Source organism: Adiantum capillus-veneris, chromosome 22 (assembly GCF_014529385.1).
Source record: "Adiantum capillus-veneris isolate H3 chromosome 22, ASM1452938v2, whole genome shotgun sequence".
Taxonomy (NCBI): Eukaryota; Viridiplantae; Streptophyta; class Polypodiopsida; order Polypodiales; family Pteridaceae; genus Adiantum; species Adiantum capillus-veneris.
The window spans coordinates 21,430,107-21,456,607 of record NC_140952.1 but is presented as its reverse complement, the minus strand read 5'-3'; the positions used below and the strand labels follow the sequence as shown (position 1 = coordinate 21,456,607).

Sequence of the window (26,501 nt, the reverse complement as noted above, 5' to 3'; positions counted from 1 at the left end):
ATCCCACACATTAGTAGCCATTTTATCAAAGAGACGGTGGACCTTTTGGCATCATAAAATTTTCTTATCAAGTTTTTATTCTAAGAGGCTCCCCCACAGGACCTCCAAAGGTACCTTTGGAGGGCCCTCAAGAAGCCACATGTTTAACCCATAGACATCCACCTACAGGAAGAGCCACCAACCTAATCGGTAAAGAAGTGCATATTTTTTGCTCGAGGAAGATTCAACCACCCCTAACATGAATCGAATGCCTTTTGACCAGATAGTAGCCAGTATTTGCAACAAGGGTGCGAGGTGCTAATCAAAATGCCAGTGTGTAGGCAAAAGGGCCCTTTATCTATGCATGTCTATGGGCGAGTGCTCTAAAGGTGCCAGGTAAGAGGCCTTTCACACCCTTGGAGCAATTTGACACAAAGTTTTCTCTCACACACTCCACAAAAATTAAAACACTAAGCCAATTTTGTAAAGAATGAAGTCACCATCAAAAGACAAGACCCTCTCTCACACACACTTCAAAGTGATTTGAATGTTATAAATGCAATGGAGCAAGAATATCTTGACAAGAGTGCGACATACAAGGAAAAGGTTAGTTATATGCCAAAGAAAGATTCATTTGAGTACTTATTGGCCCTTGTTGACTACACCTAAGATTATGAAAATGTGCTCAAGGATACTAAATCTCTTTTTTGTAAAGCCGGGTTAGGAGCTTGCACATATCGCCAATCCTAACAATGGCGATGACTTATTTTGCAAAGCAATTTCTTATACAAGCTGGAATGAGAAAGCAAACAGGTTCACCCTACCAAAACTTGCGGATATTGCATGAGCACAAATGTACAAATGAGGAGCAAGTGTTCACAAGTTGCAACATTGTCTACATTATGTAGCTTTCATTTCTCTAATGATTGAAATGTTGAAAATGCAAAAAGTGTTGATTGCTAGATATTCTATCTCAAGGTGATGAGGAAGCAATCAAAGACAAAATCCCTCTCGCAAACAAGAATTTCTTTTTATGGCTTCAAAGCCATACAGATTGTTGGCAACGACTAGAGTTTACTCTAGAGCTTGTTGCAAAGCAAAAAAAAAAAGGATTATTCTTGTGTCCACCTTAAAGACCTATCATGTACACTATTTTGGGAAGGTCTTCAACAAGTGGAAGGGTCATATGTGTGCCACCAATGTCCTAGAGGAACAATCACACATGGCATGCACAATAGGCCGTTTGCTTTGCAGGTAAGTTGTGAATGAAATGTTGGTACCCTAAACTAACCTTTCTCAAAATTTTCTTCAAGTTGATTGCAAATTATGTAGATCCCATAGAGAGTTTTTAGCAAAAGAAGCCACCAACTGCAATGCTTAGTAAACATACCAAGAGTTGGTCATCTTTATTTTACTTGAGTCAATTTCCTCACTTCACATAAATAAAATTTTGCAATGTTTCTGCATTACAAATTTTAGAAAAAGACTCACCAAGAAAAAAGCCATAGCATAGTGAGAATAATCGAGAAGCTGAGGACCGTTTAATGGGAAGCACAAGAAGGAGACAAGATGCGAACAAGATACTGACACCGATGAGGATCCAATAGTGGGCCATGGAGGAGACAACAAAGAGAGTACCACCATAGCACAAGCTAACATGTGGAGATCGATGAAGATGGGAAAGTGAAGTTACATGATGAGGAGGGTGGTTATACAACATCGCATGCTAGTTCCTAGGAGAGGTCTTAGTCACATGCCTCCTAGCTAAGCATAATACACACCATTGCCAGCCGGAGCACGATGATGAACATGTCCATAGTCCACTAACGAATAATAACATTGAGGAGATGTTTAATTTAAGTAAATGCAGAGTCTCTTTTGCCCAAAATATTTGCTATTGGCATGTATCTGTCAATTTGGTTCTGATATAGTTATATGTTTGTTTTTATTATAGATGGTAGAGATTGTGGTGCAACATCAACTACATGCAATTACACTTGCAGGGTAAGAGGTCACTAACTAAGTAAAATTTTGTCTTCGAGTGTAACATAAAACACATAGCAATGGATGCATATTTGATACGTTTTTCACATGATGCAAGCAAATGAGTTTGTAATGATTTTTGGGCTCCTTGACTTCCATTAGTGCTTACATTGGAATGTGCGGTTGGTGTAGGAAAAATTTTCAGCTCATTGTGCACTATGTCCACTAAATCCGCTAATCCCTGAATGAATCTTTTTTCTCTAGGGACCATATTACACTATAGTTGCGATGCTTTGGACAGAGTATTTAGCCATGGCTAAAGTAGAAGTGGATCAATGTGGATTCAAGCTTTGTTTCACACTATGCTTAGCTAAACTTTATCCTTATTTCTTGGCGTGTGATGATGGACGAGAGCATGTGATACACCATTGTGGATGCTATATATGCATTGACAAGCAATAAGTTCATTGATTATTACATATGTCCTTTCTCACCGTCACCGTGTTTACTTAAGCCAAAAGCGATAGACATGTCCATACTCATTTTGATTGAGAAGCTGACGACATTGTTGTCAATGATAAGGGTTTTGAGTTAGAGGAGGACATACTTAAGAAGTCAAAGCCTGTTGTTGGGACACAACCATATAACAAATACAACACTAGGAATCCTATTTGGTTCCTGATCAAGTATAGTGAGATTTTCTGTCTAGCACAATCATTCACACGGGGACACAAGAATTTGTTCAATTTTGTCTATGCTATGTTTTGGATATATATGTGAGTGGATGCTAGGCACTTTCACCCAAAAAGAGAGATATAGTACCTGATTCTTTTTCCAAGATGGACACTATGATGAGGGTGTGCAAAATTCTCAACTGGCATTGCATTAGCATAGACATGGAGAAGAAATGTTTCTAGAAATGCATCTCTCTCATCATGCACTACCCTACATTGGGAGAGTAATCTCATATCAATGAGGTCTCGTGCTCTATATCATAGCAACCACCATTGGCTCTGCGCTTATATGCCCATCCACCCATGTTTCCTGGTGGCCATTCATCCATGAGTCCTCCACGTCCCACCATGCTACCCGATGTTCCATTGAATCCTACACTTGCAACTCAGTACCACATAACTGGATGTTTCTTCTCGCCTCCATCAAAGAGTGTTCCTCCCATTCCATTTTTGCATGGATATGGAGGTTTTGCCCCATAATACCAATGACCATATGGCATTCTGTCGCAAATATTGCCACCATTTCCTTGCCCCTCACTGTTGAACCCATTGTATACATGGTTTAGATTCAATGGGTATTTTCTTGTACTCATTGTTTTGCTCTCTTTACGGTCAATACAAGATGTCTTTGTAGAAGAGATGAGAGTAAAAATCTGTCTTTCATTCATTCATGGTCTTCAATGTACTTGGGATATTTTTTAAAAAAGGAGATAGTATTATGAACATAATTTCTTCCTATTCCTTGTTGTTGTTTGATATTCCGACATTGGCTACACGTAAGACCTCAATTGAAATATTAGTCCACAAACAATGTTTTTCATGTATCAAAGTTTCATTGGTAGTGTTGTTGTTACAACAATGTAGCATTCCATTTAGTTTGTTTGAAAGTTCATAAGATAGAAACAATGAGGGAGGGAGAGAGTTTGCATGAGGGGGAAAGAGAAATATGAGAGTCAGAGAGAGAGAGAGAGAGAGAGAGAGAGAGAGAGAGGAGGGGGGGGGGGGGGGGGGGGGGGGGGGGGGGGGGGGGGGGGGGGGGGGGGGGAGGGGGGAGGAGAAAGACTTGGAGAGAGAGAGATGTTCACAATAGCCAAGTCAGTTTATTATGTAATGCCACACCCCTTAAATATTGGAGCATAGGCGAACAAATTTGCTCAAAATAAACGAAAGTTTTGAATAAAATAGTTTAGTGATATTTTTGCTACATTTAAAGGTTCTAGCATAAATTTACACCAAAATCTTCCAAAATTTGCAAGTATTTTTACCTTTGAATATCTTTATTTAAAGAGGTAAAACTTAAAGATGTGAGGACACTAAATCTAGGACCACTATGATTCTAAGACCCTCGCTTTGCATATCTGAAGAAACAAACAAGCGTCAAGATTCTTTTCGCGTTCTCCACCCCCATTTCAATACAATAGGCCTTTGGTGGCAGCCCAACTTGCCCCAGGATGTACGCCTCGTCGTAGTGGATGTGGCTACTTTTAAAGCAATTCCAATACAATAGGGCATTGGTTGCAGCTCGACTTGCCCCATGATGTACACCTAATCCTAGTGGATGTGGCTACTTTTACAGCCACGCATCAACAAGTCAACGCCAGCAAAAATGCCTAAAAGTAATGCATAGTATTTAGAAATAAAATTGCTATATATAACCTATGGGGGTGTGCCATTCAACATTACCTAGAAGGTTTAATATTTTAAAATACGCCCATACAAATTTCTACCAAAGAATGTCGCAAGGTGTTCAAACTCTAGTGTCCAACAAAGTTACATGAATTTATCTCCCAAAGCCAACAGTATTAAATGTAAGACAACAGTAACACACCCCTCTGTAAGAAAAAGCAGAAAGTCAAACGAACAAATTTGCTGACAATTTGATTTGCACAGCATCATAAATACAAAATATATGCACTAAGTGTTGGCTTTTCATATGGTGATATGCTTGCAATAAAGCAAGCCTGTGTTGAGCAAAGGAATGCTCTTGATTTGCTGGTAACTTGGGGAGCTATAAAGATGTCTTACATAATTGTGCTTCTAGGAAAAAAAAGTCTTGCGATCTGCACGTATTTTATTGAGCTATTAAAATCACTTGCCTGTTTTGCAGAGAGCATCCTGTGCCAGCAAACATGAGCATCTTAAGTTCATTTGTTATATTTCCCTGAAAATGTGCAATGCTTTGGATCCTCCTAAGTGTTAGTTTAGTAAAGGTATAATTCAATCCAACGCCACAAAGACCTATCCAGCGGCTTCATTCATTGTTCTGGCTGTTGCAGAGTAGAGAACCTGAGTTCAAATGATGCTTTTGAGCAGCACTTCTCAGATGTTGTTTTCATATCCAATGTTGTTTGTTCAAGTTTCAACACAAGTGCCACCTCAAACATAGAATGGCTTTTGGTATGTCAGTTCAAAATTGTTGCAACCACGTGCAAGTGTGAAGACTGAGTGCTACATTAAGTTCCTTCTCAGAGAGGAGGAGGAAGGAGAGGCCGCACTCCGCCTATGACAGCACACAATAAATTTGACAGTAATAAAAAATATTTGGCCAGACTACAAGGTTATTCTCAGCAAACAAGCTTGGCACTGCCATGCTAACACTGTCCATTCGAAGAGGGTAGTACATGAATGTGACTCCCTACAGAACAACGAATTTGTTGCCCCCCCAGTGCCTTCGTATTTAGTATATGTATATTCAAACTTGCATATAATGAGAAATTAATAGTATACTCAGAAATCCCTTCACACTCACCACACACACACACACACACACACATACAAACCTCAATTACATGTAGCACCTCCAACAGAATTCTGCCTAGCCAACGGGGTTGGGACCTAGAAAGTAAGAGGGATTGGGAGACCCAGGTTGTTCGATATTCAGTGACATCTTTCAAATTTCAATCGTATCTCAAAACAAAAAAGGAAGTCCTGAATATAGCCTTTGTACTCAATTGATACAAATACCCTCCAAACAACTTCTACATGCAGGAATTTCTCCATAATACCTCCTTCGAGAGAAAGGTCTGCCTATGGAACGTCTTGCACCCCTCTAGGTTTTTGCACCCTCAATCGCTGTTTCCATGCCATGCTCATTCGGAATGGACCACAACACGCACATATAACTTTGAATCTCTTTTTGTCAGAATTTATTGACTAGCATCATACTATTCGGCCATACAATAATTGCCGTATGACATACCCTGTGGGCAAATAAAGCACAAGAGAGCATGCAAGTTGTAAGTCACAATAAATAACTAATTGAAGCATTGGAAGCCAAAGATAAGGGGCTTCTGTATGTATAATCATAAAAAGGTTATACTATGCATCTGTTTAATAATGAGAGAGTTTCATGATGGAATTTGGGAGTGAAGTCAGAGTTGAAGCAGGTGCGTAGCATCAATGTTGTTGTGTGACAAGAGCGCACAAACATGGCAAAGATGTAGCTATTTCCTAATTCCCATACCAAAAACATCAATGAATTGGGGATGCGTCCTAGAATACAGATGTAGAACTCCTTTCTTTGGTAATGTCTATCCATTTCCCTATGCCCTCAAGTAACTTAAGATTCCTTTCCATTGAAAAAAAGTACAAAATGAATTGGACGTCGAGACCCTTTCTCAAAAACACTGCAAGCATCAGCTTTGTGCACAAAGAGCATAATGAAATGCAAGAAGCTGCAAAGATCTTCTAAGAGAATACATCAAGCAGCACGGCTTACATCATAGAACTCGAGTTCTACATCAGGTGATTTCCATAGCTCTACGCTCCAGATGCGTACAGCCTCGTCCACTCCTTAGCTGCTTTGTGCACATCATATCCAAGTTAGCAAGCATCCAGATTAGCTCCTCCAACAGAGAAAAATTGCTAACTTTCTTGCCTGTTTCAACTGCCTCGCTTTCATTAGTTTTCCAATGCTTTGCAATGTTCTCGGAGAGTGGGTCCTCAGGATTAGGAGCGCTCAATAATGCCTGAATGCTGATCACAACACTCACAAACGGCACGGTTAATAGCATAAACATTACACAGAAAATAAATAGTACCAGAAAAGACCATGGAAAACCTCAAGAGGACAGTCCGAATCTGCAGAGCAGGGCTCCACTTGTCCTTTAGAATGTCCAAACAAATTCGACCCAGCTGACCATAGCAGATAAATTTTAGAACAAGCAGCAGAGATCTGGCAGTTAAACCCCCCCCCCCCAAACCTCTCCACACACTCCGACCTCTATGCACTAGCCTTACTCGAGCACTTTCAGAAAGCCCCTGATGCTGTTGATTACTGAGGTTCTCACTCTTTATCAAGGTCTCAAACACTTGCACAAATTCTAGTTCCTTTCCTTACCAAACTTTCCCCCCCTAGATTCTAAGAGCACACAATATTTCAACACCATGCCTCCTTTTAGTACTGTGACTCAAAACTAATGAAAATTCTGTGCAAACCCCTCTTATATCATCCCATTCAACTCAAACATATACTCTGTGAAGCAAGTCCCATGTCCGTACCTTGTGGATGATGTGCCAACAGGAATCTCACTTTTGTGACTAATATGGATGCAATCCAAAACAAATACTGGTGTCTTGTAGCCGTTAAATAGAGACCAACATACATATTGCATACCTTATCAATATTGGGATGGTAAATCTTCGTCAGAAATCGCACCTAGACCAGACCAAAAGACAAGTTTCAGTAGGCAGTTCTCAATCGTTGAACCTTCTGAAGCATTGACCCCAAAGATCAACAGTTAGGCTACGAAGGTCCCATGCCACTAATGTATATTCTGTTGCAATCGTTTTGTTCTATTAAAGTTAGCAATGCCATGACGAGGATCCTTCGTGATGGAAACAGATTAAGGGTCCCTCTAATCTGGTGTGAGAGGCAGTTTAACTGTGCAGTAAAAATCAAACCTGTTGAAATGCCATCGATGTTGAAGCAATACACAAGCAAGACATCAATTAAGATGTCAGAGTCGTATTCTGGACATCATAGACGCTTGTGAACTTTTGGATTTCATCATTGCACACATATACGAACAATCCTCCCATTCATAGAACAATTATTATGATCCACTTGGATGATTCAAAAGAAAGGTAGCCGTTAAAAAAAGAGCAGCACTCCAAGAAAACCTCTTACTAAACCAACCAAAAACAAACCTTGGGAGCAGCCATAGGATATTCTTCTGGTAGGAATAACTCCAACTTAAACACTCCACCTGAATCAATCAAAAAACTAGTTGTTAACTTGCAGAAGAGACCTACAGTAAGCAGAATAAAAAAGCTAATGCATACACAGTGCTTGAAAGCTCGGTATCAACCTATTCCTACCTAAGAGCAATTCTCTCCAAAAAAAAAAAAAAAAAACTCTCCATGATATCACGATACCCAAGTAGCACAAAGTGCAACTCTCTCTCTCTCTCTCTCTCTCTCTCTCTCTCTCTCTATATATATATATATATATGTATATATATATATATACACACACACACACACACACACACACACACACACACACATACATATACACATACACATACACATACATATACATATACATACATATACATATATATACATACATACATACATACATACATATATATATATATATATATATATATATATATATATATATGTGTGTGTGTGTGTGTGTGTGTGTGTGTGTGTGTGTGTGGTATGTGTATATATGTATATGTATGTGTATGTGTATGTGTATATGTATATGTATGTACATATATATATAGATACATACATATACATACATACATATATCCCATGGGTTACGGTGTGGCATTGATTAGATACGGACATCTTTGCACCAGCTCAAGATTGAGACTGGTAGATCCAGAGGGATACCAGCAGCCAGCAGGATATGCTCCCTATGCCACACAGAGCCAGAGATAGAAATGCATTATACATGTCAGTGCACACAGTATTACAAGATACTGGGTCCCTTCCATTCTCTATTCAGAGAAGGCTTTGGACCTTTCTCAAGAATCATGAGCTATCAGGACCAGAGATGTCTTGGATGCTAGAGTTACACGAACACAGAGACAGCTTACATAAGACATCTGGAGAAAGACAATCCCAAAGACAGATTACCGAGTTCTTCACACCAGACACTAGACAGATAGAGCAGCAGCCACCACTGCAGAGCTCAGCTCAGACTCACACCCACGGCACTCTCATTGACCGAGCATGGAGTTAAGGAGATCGAGACACCCCCAACTGAGGGGAGGAGCTTCACAGCATCGACGGAGACTACAACAGAAGATTCAAGCCATACTGTCTCGACATCCAGAGTGTAGATGAGGATGGATTCAGTGATCACTCATACCCGACAGTTCCACACGAAGTGCTTCCTTGGGAATCTCAACTTCCAGATCCCAACTCGAGATCTCCTCTACCACTCTCAAATCCGTGGATCTACTCTCAAACCAGGGTATCAAACCCTAGGGCTGATCTGGATCTATTTCCTCATAGCACTTTCTCTTGCAGAGGCTTATGCCTTCCTCTGCTCCTACTCCCTCGCGTAGAGGAAGTACTCCTGCAAACAAACACTCCAAGATCAAAACATGAAAAATGTTACTTTGAAGTCTCGACACTCGGAATGCAACTTGGTCCTCAAAATAAGCAACTTCCCGAAAGAAATCTCTTCATTAAGAAACCTCTCTTCCAATCCTACACATAGAAGAGGTGTGTTCTCGTGTTCCTTCTCGTAAATCAACCCCGTCTATGATGTCTATGGGCTGAAAACAGAAAAAACAGTAGCTTGTCGTGATGGAAACGATCTCCGTAGGCACTTCTTCGCAATGGAACTCGCCTACTTGGTCTTGGCGTCATTCGGTACCCTCGGGGCAACCGCGAGCATCAACGGCGGCGTCAATTTGTGCGACCGAAATCTGTGGCAGCCTCTCCTTGTATCTAGCGCTGGCCTTTTCTTCTGCCTGAGAGTGAGAAAGAGATCGTTTTTATAGCTCCTGGCAGCCTGGCAAGAATAGGGCCTTTGGTTGCTTTTCCCCCGCAAAGATAGAGCAGATAGAGGCGCCTCAATTAGGAAGAGAGAGGAATCGCTTTTGCTCTGCAAGAATAGAGAGAGAGAAAGGGACACTGGGATTTTGCTGCTTTAATTACCAGGTGGCTGCCCACTTATTAAGTGGGTGGCCGACCTCTTTAAAATGGTCTGAACCTGTTAAAAACTCAGTAAAACTTTATAAGCTGAAAACAATGCTTACACAATCACAACGCAGGCGTCCCTCGATGCAGTCTCATGCACAGATGCAATGCTAGCATAGACCTCTTTATCGAAAAGCATATGATTTTTCAAAAAGCAACCGGCTTTCTCAAAAGCATCTATTTTTTCTCTGAACCCATCTTCATTCAAATGCTTGCTCATGCACAATTCTAACACAGTTTGGAATTTCCTCTTGACTATGGATAATCCCTTTCCAATCGTCACCCACCTTGTGACGCATCAAGAATACCCATCACCTAGTCCTTTCTCATCGGATTTACGATACAATCTCCTTCGCGATGCGCTATGTCACCCATCCTATGACGCATCACAGATGTCTGCTCCCGTGTGGTCGAATGCTTCTTCCCGATGCTCCCTGTCACCCATCCGATGTGACCCATCAGAAGTACTCGTTCTTGGTGGCCTTACAGAGATTCCCGTTCATAGTGCTCCCGTCAGTCCTTTGAATGACGCACTAGAAATATTTGTACTCCGATATCTCCAGTGAGAAAAACCCTCTTGTCACAAGCTAATGACGTGGCAATACTGCCCGCGCGCGCACGCACACACACACACACACACCGTACGAACCCTGACGTGGCAGTGACTGTACAGACGTCCGTAAATTGCCTAACAAGCTGATGACATGGCAGCTCCGCAAAAGGCACTGACAAGCTGTACAGAATTCTACAATTCACGCTGATGCTTTTTGGGCCAGATTTTGGGACCAGTAGCTTTTGGAACTGTTTGCTTTTGAGTTTAACTGCTTTTGGGGCTCTGCTTTTGTCACGTGCACATCTAACCCTATGTGCAGGTGGACAAGCTACTTCAGGTCTAGGGTGTAGGTCAGCTTAGGAAGTGTTCTGGCACCTTTGTGAGCCTGTGAGCAAGCCGTGCATGTCCACACACTTAGAGTAGTCGCATATCCTCTGGTTGCACACAACATGATCATCAGCATTACAGTCAGTATCCATCATGAGCATTTAACAGTACACAGAACCCATTTTCCCTATTTTATCCATTTTTCACTTATTATTAATAAGTGACATTGTTCGGAAACTGGGTAGGGAAAATTTGCTAAGCTCTATAAAAGAAACCTAGCGCTAGCACTTCTGGCAGAAGAGACAGAAGAAGTACCTACACTTGCAGTGCACCTTCTCAACAAGACCGGCAGAACTCCCTAGCATATTCAGCCATCAAGACCAGCCAACATTTTCTGTTGCAGATCAGCCTTGGCGTTTTGCTACAGAGTGACCAGCGTTTTCAAATTGCAGATTACAAAGCAGCATAGCGTTTTTGATACAACTACCTAGCGTTTCCAGCTTGCAGTACCACTTAGCGTTTTGCAATTCCTCGCGACAATTCAGCCCAAGCACTTCAGCGTTTTCAGTTTTCAGCACGTAGACTCCACAGGTACAACCCCTAACCTTGCAGATCTCACCTTCCCGCAGCAAATCCTCGCCACGCGGTCAGATTAGCCAGCGTTTTCAGTTTCAGCCCGCCGTTCGCAGATTTCAGCATCTGCATTTTCAGCGCATCGTCGTCGCCATCGCCGTCCTCGCCGACATAGAGTCAGAATTCAGCAGTTGTCAGATTTTCAGATTTCAGCCCGTCTCGTCGCCGTCATCATTGTCGTCGACATCGTCGGCAAGCCCCTTGCATCTAGACCATTGTACCAGATTTGTGCAATCAATAGCATAGACTTGTCACCTCTCTCGCCATAGAGAGTGGGGCCCTTGGAGGAGGGTTTGACAACATTCTAGTGTCGTATTCATTTCTCTCTCTCTCTCTCTCTCTCTCTCTCTCTCTCTCTCTCTCTCTCTCTCAGCACCTTCATTCACAGTGTCATTCACTTTGTTTGTGATCATTTGCACTGTAAGGTGCAGCGGAATGAATGTTTGAACTTTGCTCAAGATGAGTGCTCCATAATGTGCTCAAGGTTCCTTTTTGTTCTTATGGAAGGGAGAGCCTTCCGTTCTTAATGAGAGAGTACAATGATGACAACAAAGTGAATGGACACTGTGCGTGCAAGTGTGTGAGACTGAGAGATAGAGAGAGAAGAGAATACGACACCAGAGACGTTGTAAAACCCTCCTTCATGCGGAGATCCATAAGCTTCTTAAGCCAATACACTTTACTGGCAGCACTCTGCTGTGCACACAACTCGTCTAAACGCTTCCACATGCCCCATGCTGTCTGCTCATTCTCTACATTGAAGAGTAAATTGTCAGACACCGAAAGCATGATCGTGGAGCGAGCCAACTCGTCCACTTCTTCCCATTCTTCAACCTCCATATCAACCGGTTTCACGCCCTGTAACTTAATAGGTTTCGCCTGTTTCTTCTGCAACAACACATTATAACATTGCTTCTTCCATATAGCAAAGTTATGGGCCCCTTCAAGCTTGCGAATGTGCAACAAATTGCCACTTTCACTACTAGAAGCCATTCTGAGTGATTGCAAACACTGAAACCCTGTTTTGCCGACCTAAACACGCCCAAATGTGCGCAATCGGGCAAAAAACAGCTTGCTGTTACAGAAAAACAGCGAGCAAATTTCACGCGAAATCACCCCAAAACGGCGTACATTCACTGCCAAACCCTTACCAAAGGTTTCCACAAGGTGTATACATCATTTGCTTGCTGAAATTCCCTGTTTTAGGGCAAAATCAGACCTGTAAACACCTGTTTTGTTGAATTTTCAGAACCTCGTTGGTGGAAACACCTGTAAGATTGACCTGTGAGACTTGCCCTAATGAAATTGCATCAAATTGACCCCGAAATTGGTCAATTTCAGCAGAAATAGGCTGCTGTTCGCCAGTTTTTGAAACCCTAATTTTGGGAAAACTGTCACCGGAGGTCGATTCTACACGGTGAGAGGATCCCTTCGCAACAGAGTTGATCGAAAATGGTTGAATATCCTTCCCGCAGCGAGCAAGAACAGAATTCTGATCTGTGTTGCGAAGATGGCTCTCTTGGAAACCCTAAAGCTCTGATACCATGTGTGGGGGAGCAGGAGAGAGAGCCCACTTGCTATCCTATGCAATGAGAGTGAAGGAGAAGAGGAGAGTGGCGCAGAAGAAGCTCACGCAGAGAAATTACGTGAGAGAGAGAGAGAGAACGCTCGTAGAAATCTGGGAAAAGTCACGACTCTTCATTTTGGGCTTGACCTTTGAGTATATGAGTAAGTGACTAGGGGGCCATTCACACTTGGGCCCCCTCACTTATAAGTCTTTTAACTTATAAGTTAATAAGTACAAGGCACTTAGGCCTTTATTCCCTAACAGGGTCTGCTGGCGATGACTTCTTGCTGAGGAAACGCTAGGGTTGAGAGGTTATGGCAATGGGTGCTTGATGCAAAAACGCCAAGGCTGTGGGTTCTTGCTTGAGAAGTTGCCTGTTGAGCCAAGCTCCTCCTGTTGCCTCTTCCGCCATTTAGTGCTAGCTTTGGTTTGCTTATATACAAACTTACTCAATTTGCCCTACCTACTTTCCAACAAAAGTCACTTAAAAATAATAAGTGAAAAATGTCAAAAATAGGTAAAATAGGCTAAATGCACTGGAAAATTCCCCTGAAGGATTCTGATGGAAATCCTTATGATCATGCTGTGTGCAACCAGAGGATATGCATCTACACTAAGTGACTGGGCATGCACGGTCTACGAATAGACTCACAAAAGTGCCAGATCACTTCTAAATCTAGACTGACGCAACTGACTGAAACCCTTGTCGTGCTGTAGCTTGTCCACGGACACATAGGGTTGGATGTGTCACGTGACATGCACTCTCTCACTAAAGGAACCGAAGGCTCTCCCTTCCGTAAGTAAAAGGAACCCTTGAGCACAGTTCGGAGCACTCATCTTGAGCAAAGTGCAACATTCACTTTTGTTGCACCTACAACTTTTGGCATCCCTTATAAGAATAAAAGGAGCCCAAGGGGCCTCACTCTTCAGAGCATCTGGACGCAGAGTCTAAGAGCAGAGGACCCATCGGGTGTTGTACTTTGCTCAACATTAATATAAAAGATATATCGAAATGGCGCCAGCCAATCTCTCTGGGCACGGAACTACGTCGGGCCGTGTCCGCCAAAATTGAATTGTGATTTTAAATTTTGAAGTATTTTAAGTGATTCTCTCGTGTGTCGTGTTGGATTCCCAACTTGGGGTGTCCAAGTCTGTGACACCTCTCACTTATAATTCCAATAATTCATTAGAATTATTTTTCTTGGTGTCTCAAGCGAGAAAACCCTCACTTATAAATCCAATGATTCATTTAGAATTAATTTTCCTTCAGATGAAACCAATTTAGCAACAGTCTCATAGATGGACTACTGCCTTTTCAAGGCATTAATAAAACTCTCTCTCTCTCTCTCATGAGAAAAGGGGTTGTATTCTTTGCACAAAAGACAGTGGTCTATCACCCAAAGGAATTACAAAAACGAGATAAGAAAGTGTAAGCTATGTAAACGTCAAGGTGGTATGTAAGATGAGTGTAAAACGAAGCACTGGGAAGGAGCATAGTGCCATGGGCATGATCCCAACTTAGAAGAACTTAAGATCTCGTCCATGTGTGAAGAAAGGTGCATCTATGAGCAACCTATGCTAAACCGAATGCTTCAAGGTAAAGTTCCAAAATTTGAAGAGTATTTGCTAGGTCCTCCTCCTCCATCCACTTCGCTTCAGACAGTTCTTGAATTTAACCAAGAACCACCTGATCACTTTACCTTTAATCTTTTTGTCCTTGTGTGCCAATATCTGTTCTGGAACAAGTATCTCCTCCCATTCCTCCACTTCGGGTTGCTCATCTGGCTCCCCATCATCGGGCACATCGCCTTTAAAAGGCTTCAATAGACTCACATGAAATGCATTGTGAATCTTCCAAGTATCGAGCAACTTCAATCTAAAGGAGACATCATTTATCTTTTCTTTTATATGGAAAGGGCCATAGTACCTCATGCTAAGCTTTCGAAAAAGCCGCTCCTTTCCCCTTTTCTTTCTCAGGTGTGCCTTCTCAAAACGTAAAAGCACCTAATCGTCTTTCTTTAATTTCAAATCGCGACGGTGTCGATCTGCTTCCTTCTTGAGTCTTTCCTGAGATTTTGCTAAAGCCTCCCGAACCTTGGCAAAAGCAGTGTCCCAAGTCCCTCGTGTATTGGTCGGCTTCAAACTCTTATCTTTCGTGCTAAGGAAGGATGGAAACTTTGAACCTAGGCAGTAAGCCACTCCCAGCTCATTCACGATTTGGTGGCATTGTTGGTGGCGTTGTTGGCACGGATTCTGTTTTGGTTGACATCGGAAGATTGGAGGCAAGAGATACAAGCAAGACGGCACAGACATCTTGGTCTAGCCACTTTTCTCTTCTTAGAGGATCTTCACAGCGCAGACTATTCGGTTTGGCTTCCCTACTTCTACAGTATGATCACGGTGCAGAGGCCCTTCACAACGCAGACCGTTGAGTTTGGCTTTCCCCTCATCTTGGATTACCCTACCTATTGACAGGACACCATCCGGTGATGGTCCATGCGGTCTCCCAGTGCCTGTTGTTGCAGCTTACAGTAGCTTCTACAGTGCAGACTGTTTAATCTGGCTTTCCTTGTTTTGGAGGACGTTTACGACACAGATTGCTATATTTGGCCTTCTTGGAGTTTTTCACAGCTTGGCCACCTGGCCACACTAGGTTACAAGTTCATGCATTGACAGGCTTCCGTGCATTCTCATGACGGTTCCTGGGCTTTCCCATTTTCTCCAAATGGTTTGACTACAGACACCACAGATCCTATGGGCAGGACACTTGCAGGTCTATTGACACTTCTTTTATGACAAGGAGTCGTTTTCACACGCAGTTCGGGACCTTCATGCAATATCTTCACCCTGTATCGACGGAGTACAGCAGTTTGCTACACTGCTTGTGACGGCACTTTACGACGAAGATTTCTTGGCAGTAGGGACACCCCAAACTACTGCTACACTCCGAGAGTTCACCAGAGTCTTGTCCTTCAGCAGACATCTTCATCATTTGCCTCACATCATCGGCTTCACGCGGTTTGTTCTGCATCAGGTGTTGAGAGGAGGTGTTAGATTTACACCACTCTGCTGCTTCACATAGGTCTAGGGCACTTCCTTGTACGCCTAGTGTCTCCGGGCTGGCCACCCATAGCATAGGTTGTAGCTTTTCCACCGCCCACTTGAGTTGGGCGCCCACCTTGGGCACTCATATATATGGGGCCAAGGGGGTACACATTTCATTATCATCTGATCATTGTACGGGTCTTCTTGTTCTGGTAGTCATGGGGGGCTGATCGCCCTCCTCTTCCCCACATCTAGCGTTTGTGTTCTCTCTCTCTCTCTCTCTCTCTCTCTCTCTCTCTCTCTCTCTCTCTCTCTCTCTCTCTCACACACACACACACACACACACGCGTGCACACTCACATTTCCGACTCTTTCCTCGAAGGTGGAGCTCTTGAGAGTTGGGAAATGATTCGATACCAGTATTTTATGCCTTTACCCTCAGTTTTTTTGCATTCTCTTGAAGCAGTCAATAGCAATACCTGCCGCAAATGCTAGTTGTGGTCTAGGGGATTCTCATTAGAGCTGGATTTACTTTTCAAAAAACTGATTTTACTTCCCACACGTCTTTCAAGAGTAGCGGCTGGATTGGATTTATTACAAGATACTTTTTTATTGTGGAGTTTGTTGCAGATATCCTCGTCCTCGAAACCATCTCTTTACAGTTGCATATTGCTAACTCCAGCTTCGTGGCCTGTCTTCCTTTCCATGAGCCGAGACAGGGTGTTAAGAGTTATAGCATCTCTTAGGATTCGTCCAGTGTAACAGACTTGGACACCCCAAGTCTGGAATCTACCACAACGCACGCGAGAGCAGCTTAAAATCGCCTAATAAACTTAAAAACACTTAAAGAGAGATGATACGGCCCGGTGTAGTTTCGTGCCCAGAGGTTTTGGCCCCAAAGTGAGGCGCCTTTTTTGGTATTTCTTTTTGTATTAATTTTTTGAGCAAAGTACAATGTCTAAGGGTCCTCTCTCTGCTCTTTGCCCCCAAGCCAATCTGAGGGAGAGAGGCCCCGACAATTCTTATATAGACTCTCAAGCCTAAAAGCAGTACATGAAAAGCTTCAAGTTCCAAAGGCATCTGGTCTCTCAAGGTAGCGCCAAAAGTTGCCATTGTAAATCACGCCACAATTCGCGGACAACCGTACAGCCTGCCACGGCAACAGTCGGCACGAATTTCGGATTTCCGTACAGCTTGCCACGTCAGCAACCCCACGCTAATGTCCGTCCGGGTGGTCATGCCACGTCGTCACTTTGTGACATACTCCCCTTTTGAAAGAATTGTAATGGCTCTCCATTACGCCTGCAAAATCAAACATAAGCCAATCTGAGGGAGAGAGACCCTGACAACTCTTATATAGACTCTCAAGCCTAAAAGCAGTACATGAAAAGCTTCAAGTTCCAAAGGCATCTGGTCTCTCAAGCTAGCGCCAAAAGCTGCCATTGTAAATCACGCCACAATTTGCAAACGTCTGTACAACCTGCCACGCCAGCAGTCGCCACGAATTTCGGAGTTCCGTACAGCTTGCCTACCCCACGCTAGTGTCCGTCTGGGTGGTCATGCCACGTCGTCACTTTGTGACATACCCCCCTCTTGAAAGAATTGTAATGGCTCTCCATTACGCCTGCAAAATCAAACATAAGCCAAAAACCAGTTCAATAGACACCGACTCTAAGCACTGACGCGCTAGACAACACCTATCCAGCACTTGCACAAAGACAACAGTCACTGAACATTCAAATCACATTCACATCACTCCGTCCATCGAGATATTGGATCATGATTAATCGGCAGCGTATTTAACAATCACATTTAAATCTATCCCAGATCTCCACTGATGTCTCGATTGACTACATCTTGTTACTATCATGTCCATCTCATCTCTCTAGAAATACACAAGACCGAAATGGTGGAGTCATTTCATCTTTCAAACATGCACTCAAACACTACTCACATGAGAGAGCACACGTAAATAAGATTCATTTCGAGAATTCCCAGTTCATAAAGTCGTACAACAAAATACTATCAGCCCATCAGAATCTCTCAAATCTAAAGGGAAATCAGTGACTTTATTCCATCTAGGTAATCTATGACGAAGGAGCGGAGTAACTCCCCTCTTGTGTAGCCCCGTCTGCACTCGATTCAACCCTGCTCATCTCTGGGATCTCTCGGAATAGTCAAAGCTAGACCAAAAGCCTCAAGGTAAAGTTCTAGTATCCGAGGAGTATCTGCGAGGCCTCCTCCTCTATCCACTTCGCATCCAATGCCGAATAGTTCTTGAATTTAAATAAGAACCGCCGTATCACCTTTCCTTTCCTTGTGAGCCACACTCTCTCTCTCTCTCTCTCTCTCTCTCTCTCTCTCTCTCTCTCTCTCTTCCGCACACGCACTCACATGGTATCAACAACTTCAGGCTCTCCATGGGACAAGCGCTTCTGCAAAGGTTCTCTCCCCAAGCTTCAACAGCCAGCGTTTCTGGAAAAGGAGCACAAATCAGCTAGTGTTTTTGCTGATTTGCCATCGTTTTTGTTTTTGCAAACAACCTGGCACGCGATCGGACAGCTACATTTTCATCACGGAGGACCCCCCTCCACCTGCGTTTTTTGCAAGGTCTCATCAGCCTTGCTTGCATTTTTGCTACTAGCTGCTAGTGCTAGCCTCTATAGGCCTTTTTCTCGCCGGAAATGCCCCTTTTCCATTAGCTTTTTTGTCTGCCCCTTGCGTTTTTCGGGGAGCTGCGTTTTTGGACAGTTGCTGTGATTTTTTGCAGCAAGAGGGGAGTGCTAGCTTTTCACACATCAGATCTTGCCTACGACACACGGCCTTGCATCCAGTGCATTGCCGGTCTTGTTCCCCCTCCTCTTCATTTGCTACAAATCTCAGCCAGCATCCACATCCGTTTTCTCCACTTTTAGCCCACATGGGGTTGTGACATTGATTCCCCACACCCTTCGGACCCTGCCGAGAATGTACGAGCACGCTGAAAATTGCTGGACAGCAGCGCTTTCATCACCTCACAGTTGCCTTTTTGGGTGGACAGAAACCTCTTGGCTTGTGTTTTTCACAAAGGATGAAGTTACCTCCTGCCAGGACACCATCCGGTGGTGGTCCATGTCTCTCAATGATTGCTACAGTACACGGTATCTTCGACATCGGCTTGATCATACACGGGCGTACAATCCTTGGAAGCTCCATTCATTCAAGCCTTTCTTTGGCGGTTGCGCACTCTAGAGGGGGTGGTGACTTGTGGTTTGCTATGGACACACCTATGCACTCATTAGAGGAGTTCACACAACATATGGCCATGCTCATGGCATATGGGATCACGACAATTCCCCAAGAAGACACTACCATCTTGGGTGGACAGACACTTCCCACTTGACCTGGACAAGTCAGATCACTTGCTTACACAAGAGCATCTACATGGACTTCGAGAGAGGATCTTGGATCTCTTCTTGGACAAGTTCATTACTTGGAACTACAAACTGGAATGGGACTTCAGTTCTTTAGACTCTCTTGGAAAGTTTACCCACGAGATGCGGGAGATCAGGCATCCCGCGACTACATCCGGAGTCACTCGGAGCTTGGCTTGGATAGTAATGCAGTTGCTCTTCTACACCCCTAATCATTTGGATTGCTACCTTCAGAGTCGCTTACACTCACCCTCCATAACCTTACGACAGACTTATCCCTCGACCTGGGCAGTAGGCCACTCCCAACTCATTCACATTGAGAGCCACACCGAGTTGCGGTTTGGTGGTGGTGTTGGGTGCGGATTTAGTTTTGGTTTGACACCGGAGGATTGGAGGCAAGAGACACAGGCAAGACGACGCAGATCGATTGGTATGGCCTTTCCTCTTCTCAGAGGATATTCACAACGTAGACTACTCACTCTAGCTTCCCTTCTTCATACAGGATAATTATGGTGCACACAACTTGGTTTGACCACACCTCTTCTTAGAGGCCGTACACAGTGCAGGCTGTTGAGTCTGACTTTCCCTTCATCTTGGATTACCCTACCTACTGACAGGTATGGCCTTTCCTCTTCTCAGAGGATATTCACAACGTAGACTACTCACTCTAGCTTCCCATCTTCATATAGGATGATTATGGTGCAGACAACTTGGTTTGACCACACCTCTTCTTAGAGGCCGTACACAATGCATGTTGTTGAGTCTGACTTTCCCTTCATCTTGGATTACCCTACCTCCTGACAGGACACCATCTGGTGGTGGTCCGTGCAGTCTTTCGGTGACTGCTGCAGGTTATAATAGCTTCTACAATGCAGACTGTTGAGTCTGGCTTTCCTTGTTTCAGAGGACGTTTACGGCGCAGATTGTTATATCTGGCCTTCCTGGAGATTTACAATTTTACACAGCTTAGCCACCTAGCCCCACTGGGTTACAAGTTCATGCATTGATAGGCTTCCGGTCATTCTCGTGATGGCTCCTAGGCTTCTCCATTTCTCCAGACGGTTTGACTACAAACACCACATATCCTATTGGGCAAGACAATTGCAGATCTATTGGCAATTCTTTTACGACAAGGAGTTGTTTTCACACTCACTTCGGGACCCTCATGCAATATCTTCACCTTGTATTGGCAGAGTACATCAGTTTGCTACACTGCTCGTGACAACACTTTACCATGGAGATCTCTCGGAGGTCGGGACACCCCAGACTGTTGCTACACTCGCGGAGTTCGCCGGAGTCTTGTCCTTCGTTGGACATGGCAGCAGACATCTTCATCATTTTCTTCACATCTTCCGCTTCACGAGGTTTGTTCATCATCCGGTGCTGAGAGGGGGGTGTTAGACTTACACCACTCTGATGCTTCACATGTCTAGGTCATATATATACGGATAGTGTGCCTCCGGGCTGGCCACCCTTTGCATAAGCATATAGGCTGCATTGTCCGGCCGCTCGAGTTTGGCACCGACCGCCCACTCGATTTGGGTCCCCTTGGGCACTCCTATATATGGGGCCAGGGGGTACTCATTTCAACATAGATTATCTTCTGATCATTGTACGGGTCTTCTGCTCTAATAGTCATGGGGGGTTGATCGCCCCCTCTTCCACATCTAGCGTTTGTGTTCATTGTCTCTCTCTCTCTCTCTCTCTCTCTCTCTCTCTCTCTCTCTCTCTCTCTCTCTCTCTCTCTCTCTCTCTCTCTCTCTCTCTCTCTCTCTCTCTCTCTCTTCCGCATACGCGCATTATGATAAAAACAAACTAGTGAATCGAGAATCTCTGTCCGAAGCAATGGACTCAGGCATCCATGTAATAGAAAAATCTATAAGAAAAACAGTTTCGCCAAATGATCGGGCTTAACTGTCTTCTTTACTGGAATGAAATGGGCTTGCTTACTGAATCTGTTGATGACTATCTAAATGCCATCACGCCCACTTTGAGTCTTGGGAAGATCAAAAATAAAATCCATGGCAATGCTTTCCGAGAGACAGGAGGGTATGGGTAAAGGCTGTAGGAGTCCTGGTGCCTTATGCATGTCCAACTTGACCTTTTGGCATACTAAGCAACTCCAAACAAACTCGTCCACATCCTTTTTGAGCCTCCGCCAGTAACGCTCAACACCCTGGGTGGAATCTATGCCGCGGTGGCCTAAAAAAGATGGACAATAGCACTCTGTCAAAACCTTTTCCCTCAAAGGCTGTGTAACACACACCATCGTTTTCCACATCAAATAGCCGTCCCATATGGAATAGCCCCCAACTATCTCCCCACTCTATAACCGGTTAAAGATGTCTGCAAAATCAAGAGCGGTGGCGTACTGATCTACCATATCCTCGAAACTTCTATGATGGATCGCAGAAATAGCCAGAACCAAGGGATTGCGAGATAACGCATCTGCCACTAAATTCCTTTGTCCCTGAACATGGACAATTTGGAAATGAAACTACGACAAGGCCACCTCATCTGCTTTTCCGCAAGCTGCTTCTAAGACGGGAAGTAATGTAGACTCTGGTGATCATTGAACACAATAAAATCAGCTAAGAGTAGAAAAATGTCGCCACTGTGTAAGAGCATAGATAACTGCCAAAAGCTCTTTTTCATAAATCTGTGCAACCCATTCAAGACGTGAAAACATTCTACTCTCGTAAGCTATAACATGGCCCTCCTACATCAAGATTTTATGCATTTTCTCCATTATTCTAGGTCGTAGGCAACTGTAGATCTGGTTGACCAACCTAGTTGGAGATATATATGCAAGGGGTGGGGTTCCCATAAGGAGTGATGCATCGGCACCCAGAGGGAGTGTGAGGCAGCCCTAGGTGGGCAATGGGCGGTGGGGAGGGCATCTAGCTGGCGTTTTGTTCAACATTGCTCAGTGTTTTCCACATTCAGTCCTAGCATTTTTCATCCCCAACAATAGGGCAGCACTTCGGCAATTCATGGGCAGCACGGGATTCTCTCCTTGCGTTTTTCCTCTCAGAGCACCCAGACAGAGACTGTGATCATCTTGATGCAGAGCATCAAATACGGGGTGCAGCAGTGGAGGAGATGTCCTATGCTCTCCAGATGGCACCATCCCATGAGGTATGTTCCTCTCCATCCGGATTAGTTTTCTTGTTAGGAGGAGATCCCGTCATAGCCTTGCTTTCTCAAAAGGCTAGGGTAGACCATGTTGAGGCTATATCAGTGATCTCGTGTGCATGTGCAGACGGCAGTAGCGGTCGCAGTTGTGTGTGTGCCTCGGATCTATCCATTGGGCATGTCAGATCTATGTCGGACAACCCTTGGTCACTTGTATGAGTAGTTTGTTATCAGCATAGAGAGCCTTCTCCAAAAATCTCTCTCTCTCTCTCTCTCTCTCTCTCTCTCTCTCTCTCTCTCTCTCTCTCTCTCTCTCTCTCATTCTTGGATGTCTTGTCTCTTTCTACCTCAGTAATCTCTCCTCCTTTGGTATCTTGTTCATGTTATGTGGCATTGCAGGTGTTCTAGATCGGAGTCAAGGTGTCCACCGGATCCCTGGCTAGTTCTTGTCTTCATTGCGTCTTCCGTTGCCTACTTTCACAGCGTTGTGCTCAAAGGTTCAACCCTGAGCATTCTCACTAATTGATGTGTAAGCACCTACTTTCACAGCATTGTGCTCAAAGGTTCAACCCTGAGCATTCTCACTAATTGCTGTGTAAGCATCAATTAGTGAGAATTGTCTTCATTGGCTAGTTCTTGTCTTCATTGCGTCTTCCGTTGCCTACTTTCACAGCGTTGTGCTCAAAGGTTCAACCCTGAGCATTCTCACTAATTGATGTGTAAGCATCCTCTCAAGCCCCTATCCAACCTTTGAAGCCTCAGAAGGACTAGTGCAAGCATCAACCCCCAAGCTCTCAAGAGTCAAGACACTCTCTCTCTCTCTCTCTCTCTCTCTCTCTCTCTCTCTCTCTCTCTCTCTCTCTCTTCTCTCTTCTCTCTTCTCTCTTCTCTCTTCTCTCTTCTCTCCAGCTTCCAAGTTCCATCCTCTCATCGCTCTTCTTCCATTCTCTCATCTTTCCATCTCATCCCTCTTATCCAACTTAAAGGGTGGACCCTTTCACATAATGCAAGAGCGTCGGCCTTCAGGAGGTTCTTCAACGCCTATCAAGCCTCAGTCCACTGAGGTCGAGGAAAGGGATGATATACACAACCTTGAGGCTACCACTGCTTTGGACCCAGTAGTAGCTAGTGTCATGAGGAGCAACCTCGACCCTATGTAGAGCCTATGTGCCAAATCCGTAATCATGTACTCGAAAGGCACATCAATGCACATAAGAAACATCTTAAAACAAAGAAAGAATAGCCCCGATGGCTATCTACCACAGTGAAGTCCACCATACAAAAGTTCACAACTCTCAAACTTACAAAGATTTGCTCCTAAACCTCATACAACTTTCTAAATGTACCACTTGGTTCCTTACATGAAGTGATTCCTATAAAACATTGCCTCCCCTCAAGGAAATTAGACATACAATGGACATTGACATTGGAACTAATAGTCCGATCGTCAGGATAGTACACGGAGAGAGAGAGAGAGAGAGAGAGAGAGAGAGAGAGCATTGTTTAAAGGATGAGTGCAATGGTTAATGGATAGCTTTTGTTTTCTTAAGTTCAAGGTTTAGCTGCTAGCATCAAAGGAACAAACAATAATCTTAAGGATCACCACTTAAACCCATCCTTGGCTTAAATCCAATGCTTGACACTAAGGCCTTTGCCACTCGCATGGCAAAAAGTCTTCTAAAAAAGATGATGTGAGAAGCTTTTGACCCATGAATCATTTCAACACATTGACTTGAAACCCCTTGTCTCTGCATTGAACCAAATTGCAAGGCTGTGTTTTCCAAGAATACTCATCCAGGAAATGGTTTCTGCAAAAATTTGCACCACACTACTGCCACCCCATGTAAGATACAAAATATGTCATGAAAAAGTTTACCTTCGAGAGGAAATGCCAACAAAAATTCACATCACAATACTGACACCCCATGCAAGGTGAAAATTCAGTCCAAAAGAAGGCAGTTACCTTCATAAGGAGACTGAGTAGGCCCGAGAATCATCACATTGAAATATCGCAAGTTGTCTTCCGAAGGAGAGGCACTGATACCAGGAGCTGAAAATTGAAATCAAGAAGATTAGGCCATGACCATATAGGTGCCTGGGGTTTGGTGGGAGAGTACATTTTTTATTCTTTTTTTTTGTGTGTGTGTGTGTGTTGGGTTGGGGGGGGGGGGGGGGGGGGGGGGGGGGGTGGATGTCTTAAACATTTCAAACACGCTTTTTGCATAATTCAAAGTGTCCACAAGGAAATCAAGACAAATAACTGACTCTATAGATTTAACTAAATTTGTGAATGCTACTCCCACTTGAAACAAAGGATGTAAGTGTGAAGCCGCACTTTGATTATGTTGATTGAGCCATGCAGGCGCTCAAGTTCGATGAACTAGCTCAAGCTAGATGAACAGATATGGCCATGATGAAGTAACATGCTCAAAATCTTGTTAAAGTGGGCATTGAAGCACACTGGTGCCTACAACAAATGCAGGCAAGCCTTTCCCCTGGCAAATATAGCCCAAAAACATGCAAGCGCAGCATATGATCAGGGCAGGAGCCAAGCGTAGTAATCCAACAAAGGGACTTGCTATAGAGCCATGGCAGACAAAAAAGGATCTACTGCAAAAGCAACACTTGACGGAAGGCAAGAAGATGGCATCGTACCTGGTTCACTTAGAAGACGTTGCGTCTCCTGAAAGAGCAAAGCAAGCAATAAGAGGGTTGTGCAACAGAGCAAAGGGTGGGATTTTCTGAGTGTGAGTAGGGTTTCGAACCTTGATAATGCGACGAGGAAGGTTGGAGTTTGCTGACATCTTCCCTCTGACGGATCGAGCAAAAATCGTTTGCAGGAACTTCGACTGAGGACTTTTTGCTGCTAAACGAGTTAGCCGACAACTTACCAAGATTATACGGTCGTAGCGTGAGGGACGATGGCACTGAATTATTGCTTGTGATAAAAATCCAAAATACCCCTCAAATTTCAAAAATTCCCAAACTACCTCTGGTTGTGAGATTAAATTTCTCCAAAGATTAAATATTTTGTAGCTTTTCATAAGGAGACCGATTGTTACGATACTAAAACTAGAATTTGAGTTGGTTATGTAGTCTTTGGAGATGAATTGCTTCCTTATTTCTAGACATAATTTCCCTTTTTTCGTGTTGAGAGAAGAGCTAGATTGCAAGAGTGTGTGTGTGTGTGTGTGTGTGTGTGTGTGTGTGTGTGTGTGAGAGAGAGAGAGAGAGAGAGAGTATTAGAAACATAAGTGACATTTGTGTGAGTGCAAGAGGAAAATAACACGTGCACGAATGAGTGAGTGCAAATGCTTGAGTAAGTAACGAAAATTAGAGTGAATGAGTGTGTGTGTGTGTGTGTGTGTGTGTGTGTAAATGTGAGTGGGTGGTATGTGTTTGAGGGTAAGCAGGAATAGACTAATGTTTTTCTTTTTTAGAAATGTTGTGGTTGTGGACCGTGGTTTTGCTATATGCAGATGATAGAGCGCATTTGGCTCACGCTTAAATAGATAAATGTTGTGGTTTTGTTGCATGCAGATGATAGAGCACATTTGGCTCATGCTTAAATAGATAAACAAAATCTCATGACTATGTCGAAAAACCTTTGTTTATGTAGTCAGTTGATGTGAGTGTTTCAAAGACAAAGGCTACACCACACATAAATGTAACATGTTTTTTTGTTAAATGTGGAGATATCAAAGGTTGGATTCTCAAGAAATATCTCTTTGACATCTTCATAACAGATATGTTCTTCATGGAGTCAAAAGTATAAAGTGGTAGCTTTGGTGTCTCCATTTGGAAAAATCTTAAAAATGTTCAAAAGCATTTAGCTTTCTTTTGACACGTAATGCATCGTAGCCTGTAAAAGTGTGACTGCGTTTAGTGAGGCCATAGGGAAATTGGTCTGATTAGATAGATATGCACTTGGTACCTTTCCTTCCCTTTTGTGGTAGACGATGATC

General features: G+C 43.5%; 1 protein-coding gene across 2 annotated transcripts; it reads right to left on the bottom strand.

Annotated features, from left to right (window-relative positions):
- Nucleotides 1–4,761: 4,761 nt before the first annotated feature.
- Nucleotides 4,762–25,457, bottom strand: LOC147429011 (ubiquitin-conjugating enzyme E2 36). Of its 2 annotated transcripts, none has more exons than XM_086494877.1 (9): nucleotides 25,302–25,457; nucleotides 25,192–25,219; nucleotides 24,500–24,586; nucleotides 7,845–7,903; nucleotides 7,312–7,353; nucleotides 6,757–6,830; nucleotides 6,574–6,671; nucleotides 6,415–6,493; nucleotides 4,762–4,811 (listed from the first exon to the last, which is right to left on the bottom strand). In XM_086494877.1, exons 1-8 carry the CDS (start codon nucleotides 25,338–25,340, stop codon nucleotides 6,456–6,458), a joined length of 465 nt encoding a protein of 154 aa, XP_086351003.1. In that variant the 5' UTR covers nucleotides 25,341–25,457; the 3' UTR covers nucleotides 4,762–4,811; nucleotides 6,415–6,455. The 2 variants fall into 2 exon arrangements, with proteins under 2 accessions (XP_086351003.1, XP_086351002.1); XM_086494876.1 differs by lacking the exon at nucleotides 4,762–4,811 and adding an exon at nucleotides 5,751–5,896 and having other exon boundaries at nucleotides 25,302–25,456.
- Between the last annotated feature and the right edge of the window lie 1,044 nt (nucleotides 25,458–26,501).